Below are 18670 nucleotides of genomic sequence, written 5' to 3'. Positions count from 1 at the left end.
ACGCAGGCCCTCGCGCTCATCGAGCTTTACAACGCGCCGCAGAACAGATACAAGGTGAGCCTTCATCATCATCATCATCATCCGATCATCATGAGACCGTGACCGCGGCCACGCAGGCCCTAGCGCTCATCGAGCTTTACAACGCGCCGCAGAACAGATACAAGGTGAGCCATCATCATCATCATCATCAGAAGATCATCATGAGTCCGTGACCGCGGCCACGCAGGCTCTCGCGCTCTTAGAGCTTTACAACGCGCCGCAGAATCGATACAAGGTGAGCCTTCATCATCATCATCATCCGATCATCATGAGTCCGTGACCGTGCCACGCAGGCCCTCGCGCTCATCGAGCTTTACAACGCGCCGCAGAACAGATACAAGGTGAGCCTTCATCATCATCATCATCATCATTAGGTCATCATGAGTCCGTGACCGTGCTACGCAGGCTCTCGCGCTCATCGAGCTTTACAACGCGCCGCAGAACAGATACAAGGTGAGCCTTCATCATCATCATCATCATCATCATCATCAGCACATCATCATGAGTCCGTGACCGCGGCCACGTAGGCTCTCGCGCTCTTAGAGCTTTACAACGCGCCGCAGATCAGATATAAGGTGAGCCATCATCATCATCATCATCATCATCATCATCATCATTAGGTCATCATGAGTCCGTGACTGTGCCACGCAGGCTCTCGCGCTCATCGAGCTTTACAACGCGCCGCAGAACAGATACAAGGTGAGCCATCATCAACATCATCATCAGAAGATCATCATGAGTCCGTGACCGCGGCCACGCAGGCCCTAGCGCTCATCGAGCTTTACAACGCGCCGCAGAACAGATACAAGGTGAGCCATCATCATCATCATCATCATCATCAGAAGATCATCATGAGACCGTGACCGCGGCCACGCAGGCCCTCGCGCTCATAGAGCTTTACAACGCGCCGCAGAACAGATACAAGGTGAGCCATCATAATCATCATCATCATCAACATCATCATCAGCACGTCATCATGAGTCCGTGACTGTGCCACGCAGACCCTCGCGCTCATCGAGCTTTACAACGCGCCGCAGAACAGATACAAGATGAGCCTTCATCATCATCATCATCAGCACGTCATCATGAGTCCCTGATCGCGGTCACACAGGCTCTCGCGCTCATCGAGCTTTACAACGCGCCGCAGAACAGATACAAGGTGAGCCTTCATCATCATCATCATCATCATCACCAGCAGGTCAGTTACGGGACTATTCCCACCTCTCGTTCCCACCGCTGCAACTCCTGTGTAGCCAGGATCTACAGCTTGACCGCCAACAATCCAAGTGAAGGCCAAGTTTGTCTTGGGGGATAGTCTGTCTGAAAACTGTCATTTAACCCACAAGACTTACCATCGTCACAAACATTACTATGAGGTCTCACAGTGCGCGTGGACGCACATGGTGACACACGAACCAGTCACAGAGTTCTATTCAACGCTGTGCGTTCGATTTGCTGCTTCACTTAAGCAAGCATCGTTTGTGAATGCGGGCGTTCGTCCCGTATCATCTATGAATTCCGAGCAGTTGTGCTCAAGACCAATGTCCAATCGTTTACCATCTCGGTTTTCTATATGTACCAGTCAGGGCAAAAAACTCTGATACCGCAATGCAGGATTGTAGGCGCGGTGTATGCCATAGTAACTCATGTGTCAGGCCAGCGCCATCTGTTGGTTGATGACTACTGTAGTGGTGCATCGATAGAATATGGTATTTGACACCACCAATCAATTGACGTACTTTTTAAAACTGTCAAAACGAGACTCTCCCATAGATTTTGTATGGCAATACTAGCATGTGACGTCACAATTTTGTCAACTCAATGAAACTACTTTTATCAATTACAATGCAACCAAAAATCTTAATTTACAGGTAATTAAAAATTAATCAAATTTTTAAGACCAGAAAGAAGTGTCTTTTTAAAAAAAGTTGTGCTTTAGAATTATTGGGGAATGGTGTCAAATACCCAATTATTAATGTTGCACGCCATATTGAACTTAGCTCGAAATAGTGCGAGATTTTCCATCCAGCAGTTCGTTTTTTTTCAAGTTGTTTAGTTTGAGAAGCGACTATAATCTTTAAAATAACTATTCAAGTGTCGTATGTTTAAAGACCCCCTCCCCCTTGTACGGGTCACTTAGTATGGGTATGTTCCCTGACTCAAAGGGTTGAATAAAGTCTATGATTTTGTGCTGTATACATAGTCTATTAAAATAATCTGTTTTGTTCGACAGGCTGACGTGTACTTACTGCCAAAGAAGATGGATGAATACGTAGCGAGTTTGCATCTACCCACGTTCGATGCGCATCTCACGGAACTCACGGACGAACAGGTATGTTGTCTATGGTCGCACTGTGCTTGTCTTTAGTCCCACTCTATTTGTCTATGGCATTGGTTGCCAAACTTATTTGAGACCCGCCCCCTTTCGACCATACAAAAAATTCCGCGCCCTCCTCCAGTCAAGATTATTTATTGGTCGTATCGAGCAGTCTGGAATGCATTCTCTCAGCGGCCGCAGATTTTTTATACTTATACGCTCACCCTAACTTTGGGAACCTATGGTCTCACTGTGTTTGTATATGGCGCTAGTCCGTTTTTAGTCCCACTCTATTTGTCTATGGTCTCGTGTTTTTATGGTGCCACTTTACTCGTCTATGGTCCTTCTTTGTATAAGGCCTCACTTACTAGTCTATGCCTCCACACTGGTTATGGTCTCGTTCTGTTTGAATATGGTCCTATTCGGTTTGTACCCTATAACTATTTTTCGTCTTTGGCTCCATACTTTTGTCTATCGTCCCACTGTATTAGATATTTTATAGTTCCCATTCTGTTGTGTATGTCCCCATCCGGTTTGTCTATAGCCCTACTCAGGCTGGCTAAAGTCTTATCAAAATCCGTCCAGCATTAAAGTGTAATTAACTCAATACCCTATTTATTGTTTGTTTTTTGTACTCATATTGTGCGAACTGAAGATTTATTTATCTATCGACCTTATTTTATCACTATGTTTTTCTGTTTCCAGGCAAAATACCTGGGTCTGAACAAGCTGGGTCCGTTCAAACCGAACTACTACCGATATTAGCGTAACTAGTCACTAGTTGTAGCAAATAGGGGACGCTTTTGGGGGTGAAATTGCTCTACCTAAAAACGGGCCTATGCAATAATGGGCATATTATTATTTCTATGTATATTAGACATACACAAGGTGGACCGACGACATTATAAAGGTAGCAGGAAGGCGCTGGACGCAGGTCGCGACCAACCGGGCAACATGGAAAGCATTGGGGGAGGCCTATGTTCAGCAGTGGACGTCCTATGGCTGAAATTATGATGATGATGATATTAAACATAGACATAGCGAACCGCCCCTGCTTCGCAAAGGTACAATTATACTTAAAAACCTTCCCTTTGAATCACTCCAGCAATAAAAAAAAATCGCATCAAAATCCCTTAGAAAAGTAATGAAGAGTGAAAATTTTTAACCAACTAAAAAAAGAAGGAGGTTCTTCTCCATTTAAGTATATTTTTGCATTACATATTAACTAACGGTCATTTAATTTTAGCATTGCCTTACGCCCGTATTCACAAACGATGCTTGCTTAAGTGAAGCAGCAAATCGAACGCACAGCGTTGAATAGAGCTCTGTAATTGGTTCGTGTGTGACCTTGTGCGTCCACGCGCACTGTGAGACCTCATAGTAATGTTTGTGAATACGGGCGCTAGTTTCTCTGCTTGACCTGTAGTTGACTGGTGGAGAATGTCACCCGGCATTAATTCCGCCACTGTACAACAGTTTTTAAATATTTTTTTACCTTAAGCCCATGTGACGGTAGACTCAATTTCATCCCAAAAAAGCTAATTCAATGTAGAAAACGCGGTGATATCCCTAAAAAGATGGCTTAAATTCGTTTTTAAGCCTTTTTATACTAAAAGCTGTTTTAGTTGAAATGTATCAGGTAAGACACAGTCAAGGTAAAATGCACCTTACATCATTACAATAAGGTGCTACTTTGCAAGTGCTGTCGATTGTACAGTCAGCATCAAATTCGTGACACCCAAAGTGGCCAAAAAGTTGATAACAAACTTATTCCAATTGTAACAAAGACGCGTTGCGAACTTTTTGGTTACTTTGGGTGTCACGAACTATTTGAAGCTGACTGTACATAGGTAAAGATCTCGCTAAATAATATTTGTGTATATCGAATGATTTTTTGCAAAAATTATCCGGCTCGAAGGACCATTTTGTGCACCAACAGTGTTTTAAGATATCTCACAAAGGAAAGGATTTTGGAATGTATGAAAATGACTCAAAATTAATTGCAGAAAATCATGAAGCTTGTTTATCAATTTCGAACTTTATTTATTTGGATATACGTTCAAAATAAATTGAGAGAAGTCATGAGTTTGTACAATTGATTTTGAATCTTCAAAGCTCTGATATAAGGTTCAATATTAGCTAGTGATAATTGTTTGTATGAATTTTAGCATAACAAAAGTAAGTTTTGATCGCTTTTGATGGAACTGATGGGAGATGTTAAACCATTCCTCTATTAGGTTGCAGAAAATTACGAAAATTAACTGGCAGAGGATGCCCTATGGCATTAAGCTTGCCTTACAGACTGCACACCTTTATCGGCCGATAGTTTGGCCGACTTCTAATTTGTATAGATCGTTTCATCCACTCGGACGCGCCCCACCATTCTTCCGCTAATGTTTGAGTGTTATCGGTACACGCTAAATTATCCATGAGTGCACACGCACACTAACTACAATAATGACGCTCGGATTGCTCGGAGCAAACTCCCCGCACCCCGCGCGACCGAGATCAATTGACATTTTAGTCGTTGACAATTGAGCTGTCAAATCCATATTGCAGTAAACATTTTCTAATCGTTTTTGAGATACATATTTTATCTTTAGTTCTAGTAAGATGTGTTGTTGAATTGTAATAACATAACACCAAGAAGAATAGCGACTGTAAATTTTACCAATTTCCAAGACCATGGTGGAAACGAGACCAAAGAAATAAATGATAATGATGATGGCACGAAACCCCGTTTTAGTCACTAGTAGGCTTATTTTTCACTGAAAACAACAATAAAATTGGCAATAATGTTACTGACTATCATCGTCCAAAATTGTCTAATATAGTAAAATTAACACAAGATTTCATACATTTTTTCACATTATTTACTTACTTCTTGCTTGACAGCGATGACAATATTACCCATAATGGCCACCTGCACGTGGCGCTGTCGTCGCGCACGGCTCAATACCAAATCGGTGTAATGTGCTCACGTCCATACATGTTCATACTGATTAACAGCCCGACCAAACTATCGGCCAACAAAGTCAAGTAAAGAATAAATAAATGTACCATCCTAGACTGCATCTCACTTAACACCAGGTGCGATTGCGGTCAAATACCTTCCTTTGATAAAAAATCACAGCTGAAGTCTGGTCACCGAGCACGTAGAATTTCGTCCAATGACCCCAAGCTACCCATCCTTATCGCTCATAGTGAGTGTGCGATCCTTATCGCTCGAGCGTAATTATATGCTGTCGCGCTCGCACTCACTGCGGGCGCCCGTCGCACAGTCGCGACAGCAATATAATTACGCTCGAGCGATAAGGATGGGTAGCTTGGGGTCATTGGTCGAAATTCTACGTGCTCGGCGACCGGACTTTATTCGATTTTGCAACCTAATGGGACTCAGGTTTTACAACGAAACGATGTCGAATTATCTAGTCTATGTCGGTCTTTATCATCTAAAAAGTCGAGTATTTAAAAAGGTTGATGTTTATTTATAGAAAAAAGTATTATAAAGTATTAATTAATTTATTATTTAAGTACACTTTTTTTTTCACTTTTTAATACAAATGAATTTAAATAAATAGTGTCTATTGGTCACCGAGTTGAATCTCTATTTTTTACATTTACTATGTATTTTTAATTTTATGGTAAATGTAAATAAATAAAGGTACATTTTGTTTTAATTAAAATAGTAAGACACTGGTCTTAACGCGACGTTTATTAATGAGTTACATTATGTACTCACGGCTTGACGTTTCGGCTGCGATGCTGCAGCCGTGCTCACAAGCAGACTGGCGGCTCGCGGTATCGTTCGTTCGGGCGGGCTTGAAAATTTTCAACTAAAGCCTGGTCCGTGAGCACGTAGAATTTTGTCCAATTACCCCAAGCTACCCATCCTTATCGCTCGCGCGTAATTATGTTGCTGTCGCGCTCGCACACTCACTGCGGGCGCGCGTCGCACAGTCGCGACAGCAATATAATTACGCGCGAGCGATAAGGATGGGTAGCTTGGGGTCATTGGACAAAATTCTACGGGCTCACGGACCAGGCTTTACCCTCATATTGTTTAACTAATGTTGTATTAACTTAGGTTCTCACAATATAGAAAGTTACCACCATATATTGTACATTATTACTATGTGTTAAAGTACAAGAATGAAAATGCATTTGTATAGAAAATTGGCCTAAATCAATGTTTAATGTAATTTTATTTAACTTTAATTAATTTATGTAACATAAATCTCATTGCAAGTATTATTTTGTTGTTATAATTTTTAGAATTTGATTCTGTTGTTGTAATTTATTATTTTTTAATGTAAAAGAAATTATTTTATTTTAACTGTACTGATAGCACCCGTTTTCAGTGTGCGCGGTTGACTGTACCTATACTGTCGCCCGTATTCACAAACGAAGCTTGCATAAGTGAAGCAGCAAATCGAACGCACAGCGTTGAATAGAGCTCTGTGATTAGTTCGTGTGTCACCAGTCAGTCAGCCTGTGCTTCCACGCGCACTGTGAGACCTCATAGTAATGTTTGTGAATATGGGTTACGGATATTAGAATATTATTATACCGGTTTCGGTTACGGTTACGGATATGAAATCATTTCGGATTCCCACATAGCCACTTTATGTAAGTACCTAGGTACTATGACGGCATCTATGATTTAGATTCCGCCTATAATATACGAAACTATCCGAAACTTTTAAATTGGTTTCGGTTACGGTTACGGATATCCATAACATTCCTGGTATAAGCCCAATTTCCTCAGTGGAATTTGAACTGAATTTGCTTAGTTAGTATAAGGCTGAGAATCAATTAACAATTTTTTGATGAACTTCCCCAATGGATATAGATCGTTTCATCCTCGAAGACGCGCCCCAGCAATGTGTGGTCCCGGTCGCGCGGGGTGCGGGGAGTGTGGTCCGAGCAATCCTTAAGGCATTACTGTAGTGTGCGTGTGCACTCATGGATCATTTAGCGTGTACCGATAACACTCAAACATTCGCGGAAGAATGGTGGGGCGCGTCTTCGTGGATCAAACGATGTCTTTTTATCTTTGAATTTAGGTTTAAAATAGATTGAGGACAGCCATTGCGGATTGATGTGCTAGTGATGTTCGGTATAGAAAACCGGTATTAAATAAAAAACCGATGAAAGTAGATTCTGCCTAAAAAGTATTTAGTGACAGTCACTTTAGTTAGTTAATTAGTTAGCTAATGTATAAATAGTTAAACTTTAACTTACCTTGTTTATTGTTGTTTCTAAACATTTATTTTTAGATTTTATTCAAAATATTTTTTATTTTTACAGTTTTATTTTATTTAATAGGTATTGAGAGCCACATGGGAAGTGCAAATAATAATTTATTTTAGTTTAAGTATTTAACTTTTCTTTTACATAAATGAATGTTTTTTATAAAAATCTGAAAGAAAGAAAGATCAGCTTAACTAGGTCAGTGCCTGAGGTAAGGGAGCGACACGGGAGGGTGTTTGTTTGACGTCAAACGTCAGCGAGACTTCAGATCTTCAGATTTGTATGCTGTGTCACGTCATAATATGTCAATGTCACCCCTCCCGTGCCTCTACCATACAGGGTGGAATTTTGTAATGCCACCTAGAGGGAAAGTACCTACTCTTAATATTGTAGATAGAAAAAAAATCTCAAAGAAAACATTCCTTTATTTTTGAAAAGAAATAGAACTGCATTCAAAGATTTTCAAAAATTTGCTTGCCACACCCGGGAATCGAACCAACTAAAATCTGTTAAAAATTACACCCTGTATTTTTATTGCATCGATCGTTAGGGTCAAGTATAAGGATGAAATCTCTCTAACAAACTTGATAAATCAAATGAATGGAAATCGATAAAATCTTAAATTATTTTAATCATGTACAGAAAATTGTATGGTATGGTAGTGAATTTTCGAAAAAAAAATCGAAAATCTATGAATGTAGTTCTCTTTCTTTAAAAAAATAAAGGAATGTTTTCTTTCAGTAAAATATTCTATCTGCAGTATTAAGAGTACTTTCCCTCCAGGTGGCATTACAAAATTCCTCCCTGTATACCTCAGGCAATGACTCAGTTAAGTTCTAGAACTATAATTACTTTATCAAAATGAATATTTTAAGTTCCATGTCTTTGTCTATAATTCATCCACTGACCAGTGTATATGTATATGAGTTGTAAAATGCATAATGTTACCAGTATTTATTGTATTGTACAATGTGTTGCCATAGTTAAATATTGTGTTTGCGTGTGATATACGTTGATAATAATAATCAAACAGAATGATACGGTGTATGTGTGTTGAAACTTCGTGAGGCATTATTTTTGTTAATATACTTATGTAGTACTAGCGGCCGCCCGCGACTTCGTACGCGTGGATCCCGTTTTACCGCCTTTGGTGTTGAATTTTGCAAAATCCCGTCTTACTGAGCACCTACGTTCTAAAATGAATCCCCACGCAAAATTTGAGACTCCTAGCACTTGTAGTTTCTGAGATTTCGCGATGAGTGAGTAAGTGAGTCAGTGACCTTTAGCTTTTATAGATACACATTATATTGCCTCATTTTAAATACAATTAATTACTTTGCTTAAAAGCGCGCGTCACTTTATTCTGACGTTTCTAAAGTGACATTGACATTCCTTACGTCAATGTCATTGACAGCCGCTCATTTGCTATAACGATACCGATATTTTAACGTTAAGATGTTTCACAATTAACATTAGGAACAGGGCTTCGCAAAGAAATGTAGTTATTTGAATAAAAAATGCGTTTATTTTCCTTCATTCCATCATGACATTTAGTCTCCACTGCAGGAGCACGACCCTCTAATTTACCAGAGGCAAGACGATTTGTCCTACACTCCCCACGCTGGCCAGACGGGTTGGGGAGGCCTGATGTTCGCGTATTTGTCCCTTAGTCGCCTCTTACGACATCCACGAGAACTCGTATCGTTTCAGCCGAAAGACGTCCACTGCTGGACAAAGGCCTCCCCCAAGGACTTCCACAAAGACCGGTCCTGCGCCGCTTGCATCCAGGTACTTCCCGCGACCTTTACCAGATCGTCGGTCCACCTAGTGGGAGGCCTGCCCACGCTACGTCTTCCAGCTCGTGGTCGCCACTCAAGAACTTTCCTGCCCCAGCGGCCATCAGCTCTTCGAGCTATGTGCCCCGCCCACTGCCACTTGATTTTAGCGATTCTGCGGGCTATGTCAGTCACTCTGGTCCTCCTACGGATCTCCTCATTTCTGATTCGATCACGCAGGGAAACTCCGAGCATAGCACGCTCCATCGCTCTTTGGGTGACCTTGAGCCTTCTTATGAGGCCCATAGTAAGCGACCACGTCTCAGAGCCATACACCATCACTGGCAACACACACTGGTCAAATACTTTTGTCTTGAGACACTGCGGTATTTCGGACGTGAGAATTTCGCGAAGCTTCCCGAACGCTGCCCAGCCGAGTTGGATTCGACGATTAACCTCTTTCTCGAAGTTGGACCTACCTAACTGGACTGTTTGTCCCAGGTATACATAATTGTCAACAAGTTCGAGTGTAGTGTCTCCAACCTTCAGAGGAGTGGGTACAACACGGGCATTTGACATAATTTTTGTCTTGTCCATGTTCATTTTAAGACCCACTTGTTGAGAGGCTCTACTGAGGCCATCGAGCATTGTGTTTAGGTCCTCCACGGTCTCAGCCATGACTACGATATCGTCCGCGAAACGAAGGTGTGTGATATACTCGCCGTTGATATTTATGCCGAATCCGCTCCAGTCCAGAAGCTTGAAAACATCTTCCAGGGCGGTGGTGAACAGTTTCGGAGATATGACATCTCCCTGTCTCACCCCTCGCTGCAACTGGATAGGTTTCGAGTTCTGATCCTGGAGGCGGACCGACATTGTGGCGTTTTCGTACAAGCCCTTCAGCGCTTCGATGTATCTATAGTCAATTTGGCACCGTTGGAGAGACTGTAGCACTGCCCAGGTCTCGATCGAGTCGAAGGCTTTTTCATAGTCCACAAACGCCAGACAAAGTGGCTGATTATACTCCTCGGTCTTCTGTATAATCTGCCGTAGCGTATGTATGTGGTCTATGGTACTAAAGCCTTTTCGGAAACCGGCTTGTTCGGGAGGCTGGAAGTCGTCGAGCCTGCGTGCGAGACGATTCGTGATGACTCTCGAAAACAGCTTGTAGACATGGCTCAGAAGTGAGATGGGTCTATAATTTTTCAACAAGGTTTTGTCGCCTTTTTTGAAAAAAAGTATCACTACACTTCTGTGCCATGCCGTAGGCGTTTTTCCCTCAAGTATGACGGAATCGAACAGCCTCTGAAGAGCCTTTAGTACCGGCGTTCCGCCTGCTTTCAGAAGCTCAGCCGTGATTCCATCATCACCCGGTGCCTTGTTGTTTTTCAGCTGTTTGAGAGCCATTCTAATCTCGTACAGGCTGACGTCCGGGATATCTTCGGTGTAGTGTCGGGTCAGTCTAGCTCTTGGGTCTTCGGCTAGATTTGTGACAGGTGTACGTACACTCGTGTATAATTGTCCGTAGAACTTCTCAACCTCTTCCAATAACTCAGGCCCCGACGAGATGTCTCTGCCATCCTCGGTCTTCAGCTTGGTCAGTTGACTTTGGCCAACAGACAGATCCCTAGCGAACACTTTAGAGCCTTTGTTACGCTCAATCGCCTCTTTAATACGATCTGTATTAAATTGGCGTAGATCGCGAGTCAAAGACTTGGAGATCTGTCTGTTAAGACGCCGATACTGAGCAGCATCTTCAGAGGACTGCAGAACCAAGTTTCGTCTCTCTTCCATAAGTTTATTGGTGAGGTCAGAGATCTTTTTGGTTCCTTTTGGACGACGGGTTTTAAAGAACTTAGACCCAGTCGTTTGGACAATTTCCACGAACCTGTCATTGTATTCGTCCACATTTTCGCAGTCTCCTAGGCATTCGAAACGATTTTGCAACTCGAGCTGAAAGCTTTCGGGGTTTTGGAGTTGGATGGGCGCTGGGCGGAGCGTAGACTTCATCAGTCGACGCCTCTCGAGCTTGGGTCTGATATTCAATGTGCCTCTTACCATTCGGTGATCGCTTCCTGTTTTGACCGAGTTGATCACAGAGACATCATTGAATATATGCTTCTTCGTCGACAAGATGAAGTCGATCTCATTTTTTATAGCGCCATTGGGATGCAGCCATGTCCACTTTCGCTGTTTTGGCTTCCTGAAGAAGGAGTTCATCATAAAGAGGCCCTCCCTCTCCATAAAGCCAGCCAGCAGTTGGCCACGTGCGTTCCTCTCTCCATACCCAAATTGCCCCACTTTCAGCTCATTATCGCTTCGTCTACCCAGCTTCGCGTTGAAGTCCCCCATCACAACGGTAAAATGGGACCGGGAGCTATGTATGGCTCTGGAAATATCCTCATACATAGTCTCCACTTCGTCGTCGGGGTGTTCCGTGGTCGGTGCGTATACCTGTATGACCTTCAGCGAATACCGTTTGGTGATTCTGAGTATAAGGTACGCTACCCTCGCCGAAACACTCTCGATCTGGACCACGTTGTTGACAAGGGACTTGTGGACGATAAACCCGACACCACCCTGGGACTGCTGGTCGCCCTCCCGGAAGTAGAGCAGGTTTCCGGATTTCAGGATTATGGTGTCCTCCCCCTCTCTTCGGACTTCGCATAATCCTACGATATCCCACCGCAACCTGCTCAGTTCTTCCTCGAGTTCGGCGAGCCTCACGTCAGTCCGCAGCGTGCGAGTGTTAAATGTTGCCAGGGCCAGAGGTCGTCGGGGTTGGTAGCCTGTCGGTACCCGGTGATTCTTAGCACCCCTCGCCCCACCGTTACCGTGACCGCTACCGTGGCCCGGGATAGTGGGGCCGCCGGGGACTAGGGGCCGTGTTTTTTTGTTCCTCTCCATGGGGGGGATTTGCCTTAATCGCCACGCTTGGCAGGCGGGTTGGCGATCGCAGTTTTTTATAAGGTTTCGCACGCAGACGCTGCTGCCCGTCCGGTGCTGCAGGGATTTTGTCGCCTCTTACGACACGCCTCCTGTTGGCGGTGGGGAAGAGTATTCTTTATGGCCGTCCCCACACGGCACTTGAATTAAATCAAATCAAATCCTTTATTCAGTAATTAGGCCCTTTCCAGGGCGCTTATACACGTCCCAAATATAGCTTGCCCTACCACCACTTCGGGACAACATATGGGCTGGTGCTGAGAAGAAGTTTTATTTTTATTTTTTTATCCACAACGAGGAAGCTCTCGGCCTGTATCTCACCTGATGGTAAGTGACGATCAGGCCGAAGGTGGAAGCGAGCTTCACCCGGAATCCTCAACCACAGGGAACTGGTTATCTTACCTCTAACTGCCGGAACACAACAATGCTGTTAACATTGTTGTTATGGCGACAGACTTAGGTAAGATGGTGGTAGCTAGCCAGGCGGACTTAGAACAAGCCCTACCACCAACCAAACCGAACAGAAAAATCTGCCCCCACTGGGAATCGAACCCGGGACCTATCCATCTGAAGCAGGTGGTCTTACCACTAGACCACAGAGGCGGTTAGTTAAAGTGGCGGAAGAAACTCAGAATATTTCACAATACTGACCTTAGACCAGGATGTTAGGTTTTAATGTTTAATGTAATCTTTATAATATAATTTATGAATGTAAAGATTACATTTTATCAAGGTCTAATTTAGAGAAATGCCGACAATATTTGAGTCACGTGCAATAAATAAATGCGGGGAAGTCCTGTCAAACTTTGGCTAGACGCTAGAGATGCCAAGTTATCGGTATTTTTACGATCGATAGTATTTTTTATGCAGAACAAGGCAGATACCGCATTCGAATCTGACGTTAAGTGAGAGGCAGTCTAGGATGTTGACCTCGAACATTTGAAAAACAAAAAAAAACTTGTAAATACTCCATTATTTCCAAGTTTTTTTTAAGGGATGCGCGCTGGTACCTATAAGAGATTTTCCAGCTTCACGGAGCAGAGTAGCGAGTACAGAAGGTGCTCTAGCCGTTTTGACGACGTTCGCGATCGGGCCGTAATTTACAAGTCTAGCATTCGCCCGCGACTTCTCGTGAATTTCTGGCTGTTTTAAAATACTATATCGCGTGCATATCTCTTCCAAAAACGTGGGTAAAACCTATCCTACAACCCGGTCGAGTTAACTGCGCACCTGGCAGCCGTGACGTCACATCGTCGCTTTGGTACGGACGGAGCGAACGCGGGGAGGTGTGCGGGTGAGTGCGAGGGAGAGTCGCATTCCAGCGAGGTGCGCAGTGAACTTGACCAGTAGGCCTAGGATGCGCGCCGCGATAAGCTTTATCACGCCATTTTATCGATTTTACGTGATAAGACCATACACTTATCGTTTAAAATTATCTATAAGATAAGAGGTTATCACAGGGCGCATCCTAGCTCGGCAGGTTGTATGTTTTTCCCTTGGTCTCGTACAGTTTCCACACCAAATTTTATTGAAATCGATTCAATGGTTTAAGCGTGAGTAACAGAGAAAGTTTCTTTTGTAACTAGCGGCCGCGATTTCGTACGCGTGGATCCCGTTTTACCCCCTTAGGGGTGGAGTTTCGTAAAATCCTTTCTTAGCGGATGCCTATTTCATAACATCTACCTGAATGCTAAATTTCAGCCCGATCCGTCCACTGGTTTGGGCTGTGCGTTGATAGATCACTATGTCAGTCAGTCAGTTAGTCACCTTTGAGTTATACATATATTTAGAAGCATAGATTTAAACGATATATTTGTAAAAATAATGCCTCGCGAAGTCACCTGGATAGCGCCTAAACAGCTGGATGTATAGTAGTGAATAAGGGTATTGTTGCCATGTTTTAAAATAAACGGTTAGAAAAACGCCATGGTCTTTCATTTTTTTAGCTTCGTAATCAGGGAAGCTCAATGTTGCACAGCGTGCTATGGAGAGTGCTATTCAATACGAAATCGAATAAGAAATGAGGAGATAAAAGAACTAAAGTCGCTGACATAGCCCGGTATTAGAGGTGGTGTGCAATGGGCAAGGCACATAGTGCGCAGAACTGACGGCCGATGGGGCGGCAAGGTTCTGGAGTGGATGCCACGTACCCGAAAGCACAGCGTAGGACGTCCACCCATAAGGTGGACCGATAATAACATAAAAAGGTAGCAGGAAGGCGCTGGATGCAGGCTACTACCTACTTACTACCAACCGGGGCAATATGGAAATCATAAGGGGAGGCCTATGTTTAGTGAATGTCAATGATGATGATACTAAATAGTAAATACTAGTGCAAAACATTGAATCATCTTTTCCTATAACATAGGAAAAATAACACTGTCGGAAAGGAATTCGAAAACCTTTACTATGGAAAATTAAATGAACAAATTTTCCTTCCTATCTCGAGTACTAACTCGTACCACTCGATTACTTAGTATGTGATCTTTATTGCACAAGATAAGTTAATTTTGTGAATCATTAATTTCTTGCAACTTGGGTAAAACTATAAAATTGACTTTATAAGTACTAAATATAGTAAAAAGTAGGTACATAACGCTTGTTTCGTAAAAAAACCATTTATGTTCTGACTAGCTTTTTGCCCGCGATTTCACCCGCGTGAAATTTAGTTTGTCACAGATCGTCATAAATTATAGCCTATAATATGTTATTTTGGGTTATAAACAATAATACTGTAAAGTTTAATCAAAATCCGTTCAGTAGTTTTTGCGTGAAAGAGTAACAAACATCCAGACATCCAAACTTTCGCATTTATAATATTAGTAGGATTAATTTAGGTAGTTGCGGGTCCAATGAAAGTTTAACTTTCCTCCGGGGCAAACTTGGCCTTCACTGGTTGGGTTATTGGCGGTGAAGCTGTAGATCCTGGCTACACAGGAGTTGCAGCGGTGGGAACGAGAGGTGGGAACAGTCCCGTTAAGTGTGCTAAGTATGTTACTTTCTTTGTTTTGTTAGGATTGTCTTCAATCCCTATAATAATGACCGATTAAAGTTTCCATCAGTGTTGCCACAATGCCAAGGGCTACCGCCTCCGCGATTAGATTAGGGAATTCTGAATTCTGAAAACAACGGCTTTCGTTTTTCGGGATAATCTGAGATTGAAATGCTTACGTTAATTAATTACAATCTGATTATAATCATGATGAATATTCATGTTTTATTCACGTACCTACTTTCAATGTGAATATCTTATTAAATATTTTAATATAGTGCACTTTCGAAAGAAAGAAGAAAGGATCAACATCATCACATATTTCAGCCACAGGACGTCCACTGCTGAACATAGGCCTCCCCCAATGATTTCCACATCGCCCGGTTGGTAGCGGCCTGCATCCAGCGCTTTCTTTTGTGAGGTCGTCGGTCTAGCTTATGGGTGGAAGTCTCACGCTGCGTTTTTCTTGAAATGGTACCCTCCACTTGCATGTGTGGCAGTCCATAACTAAAATATCATTATAGTATTTTTTTGTAAAGAAAAAAATAATAAAACATTATTGGGATTCGAACCAAGTACTTAACGTTGAGTTTGTATTCGCAAACCACTGGATGATGCTGCTAACTCATTGCATAGTTATAAAAAAGTAACTTATCTGATACTACTTATAATAAACACGTGATTGTAAGCATGTGCAGGTAATATCTATGTCTGACTAATCATTTAACATTTTTTAATCTAATGCAGAATTCCCCGGCTTCTTTGAAGCAATAATATTTAATTACTAGACTAAATCCCTTAACAAATCCTTAATAAAATAATATTGGAAGAAGTGGAAGGAACTTTGTACTCAATCATTTTTGACAGCCTCTTAAGTAGGTTCTTAATTATTTCAGGAAAACAATTTACAAACAATATCTAATATCGGGCTAGGTTTTGATTAAAGTACGGCCAACTAGCAGCGATACAAAAGAAAGGTCGATTCGACTGTCGAATTGACAATCTATTCTGTCTCTTCCCATCTTGTGTATTTGTCGTAAGTAATGTCTCGTTCTCCCGCCAAAATATGTCAAAGTTAGACGGGTTCGTCAAAATTCGGACATCCATTTTAGTATACCTACATACCTAGTTGTTGCAATTCACGAGCGCGAATCTGTTACTTGTTGGTTCTTATTTTATTATTTTTTTTTTTTTTTATTGTTAGGAAAACAAACAGCATTCTATAACACATATAGACACTATTCCGATATATTTTGAAAAAGGGATATGCCTGTTGCCATACACCGGACACATTGTGAGGCAGAAATGTTATTATTATTCTTGTTATTTAATTTAAATCTACATTATACAATAATTCAAATTATAACAAAAACTAAATTCGATAAAACTCTATTTTTATAGTTTGACAGATATTTTTTAAAACTATATTGTCTACAAAAATATGTAATCTAACTATTAAAAAGTATGTACCCCTGCTATTCCAAATGACCATGACATTGGGTTTGTTTACATTTGGGATCGCTTCTCGTTGGCCGTACTTTAGCAAGGTCTAGCGCTTACTTAACTCAGTCAGTGCCTGAGGTAAGGGAGCGGCACAGGAGGGGTGACATTGCCTTGTTAAGACTTGACAGAGCATACAAAGACGTTTGACGTTTCAAAACACCCTCCCATGCCGCTCCTCTTATACTTCAGACACTGACTTATAGAAACAAATACCCGTGGGTTCAGACCTGGATTTTCCCGGATAAAGTTGAATGCATACAATGTTTGCTCATTTAAAAATGCAGGAAAACGCCTACAAAATAGTTATACTCATGTAGGCGATAATCGTGCACTTCCGCAGCTTTAAACCTGTTTGCATTACTTAAAAACATTACTTAAAGCGTTTCCCAAACTTTTTTTACTGCGACGCCCTTGGGAATGAGGGTTTTCGCGTATGAAAGATCCGCTAGATGGCGGGACGTGGATGTGGGGTCTGACTGCTGCGTGATTGGTGGATTTTGACATAATTATCTGTCAATGTCATGTCAAAAATAACCAATCATGCAGCATTTGGACCTCGCGTCTACGTATTGCCATCTGGCGGATTTTTCATACGCGAAATCCCTCATTGGTCATGGGTTATTCAAAACACGTCTCCGCTCCGCTCTGTCTGGTGGAAACCTGGTGGTGCGTAATACTAATGGGAAGGATGTGTTTGCTTTTCCGAGCGTAGCTTTATTTATTTATATTAGGACAACCAACAAAACATACACCATACATTCACAGTTTCCTTATAAATAAATTAAGCTTAGGTGTTGCCTTAATTAAAGGTTGCCACTAAATGCACAGAATGTTGGTTATCAATAAAGTTGCCAAAGTGACATTCAAAACAACAGCATCTCAAAACCAGGCTCTAGTTTATAAATGCTATTCTCATTTCTTTCTCTACATTCTACTATTTATTTTCGATGACAGTAACTTTCCCCTGGGACAAACTTGGCCTTCACTGGTTGGGTTACTGGCGGTCAAGCTGTAGATCCTGTTTACACAGGAGTTGCAGCGGTGGGAACGAGAGGTTGGAATAATTGTGTCTTTATTTTCGATCACCTCCCGACGACCTTGGGACAACGCTGCGACGCCCCAGGGCGTATCATGAAGTTTGGGAAGCCCTGACTTAAATGAAGAATAGATACATCATCGTTAATAGTAAATGTGCATGGTTTAAGAAATTATAGGGTTTAATAAATAAACAATTTAGTTAAGGCTTAGGTCTAGAGATTCGAGGAACGCTAGTTCGATCTCCACGACCGCTGTACTATTGTGGTGAATCCACTCATAACACAAGCGTTTAATATTTAGCTTAGCTGAAGGCATTAAAGGGATTTTGGTAAGTTATTTGTAGTATTATTACTTACTATAGGCCTCATAAGAAGGCTCAAGGTCACCCAAAGAGCGATGAAATGTGCTATGCTCGGAGTTTTCCTGCGTGATCGAATCAGAAATGAGGAGATCCGCAGGAAAGTAACCGATATAGCCCAACTATTGTTTTTTAAACTTAAGTGGCAGTAGGCGGGGAGCACATAGCTCGCAGAGTTGATGGCCGCTGGGGCAGAAAAGTTCTCGAAAACTTGCGACAATATACCGAAAAGAACCTACAGGTCTCTCTCGGTGGTCCGATGATCTGGTGAAGGTCGCGGGAAGCACCTGGATGCGGGCAGCACAGGACTGGTTTTTGTGAAAATTCCATCCTTCCATCACCAAAAACCACATTTTTGGTTTTGCGTACCATCCCTACATTGTTGACATTCCACCAGCTCGCACGCTTCGCTAAGAGCGCTTGTAGACGTCCGTTTTTTCACCGGACGA

The 18670-nt window shown here is 42.2% G+C and overlaps 1 protein-coding gene across 1 annotated transcript in view; it reads left to right on the top strand.

Moving 5' to 3' along the window:
- LOC135084827 (adenosylhomocysteinase-like 1) overlaps positions 1-4798 on the top strand; it is a 49311-nt gene extending 44513 nt beyond the window's left edge. Inside the window, exons 10-11 of the mRNA XM_063979568.1 lie at positions 2273-2371; positions 3062-4798. Coding sequence (XP_063835638.1) covers positions 2273-2371; positions 3062-3121 — 159 coding nt within the window. The 3' untranslated portion in view covers positions 3122-4798. The remainder of the gene's footprint in view (positions 1-2272; positions 2372-3061) is intronic.
- The last annotated feature ends 13872 nt before the right edge of the window (positions 4799-18670 follow it).

Source organism: Ostrinia nubilalis, chromosome 27 (assembly GCF_963855985.1).
Source record: "Ostrinia nubilalis chromosome 27, ilOstNubi1.1, whole genome shotgun sequence".
NCBI lineage: Eukaryota > Metazoa > Arthropoda > Insecta > Lepidoptera > Crambidae > Ostrinia > Ostrinia nubilalis.
This window is presented reverse-complemented; position numbering and strand designations above follow the sequence as displayed.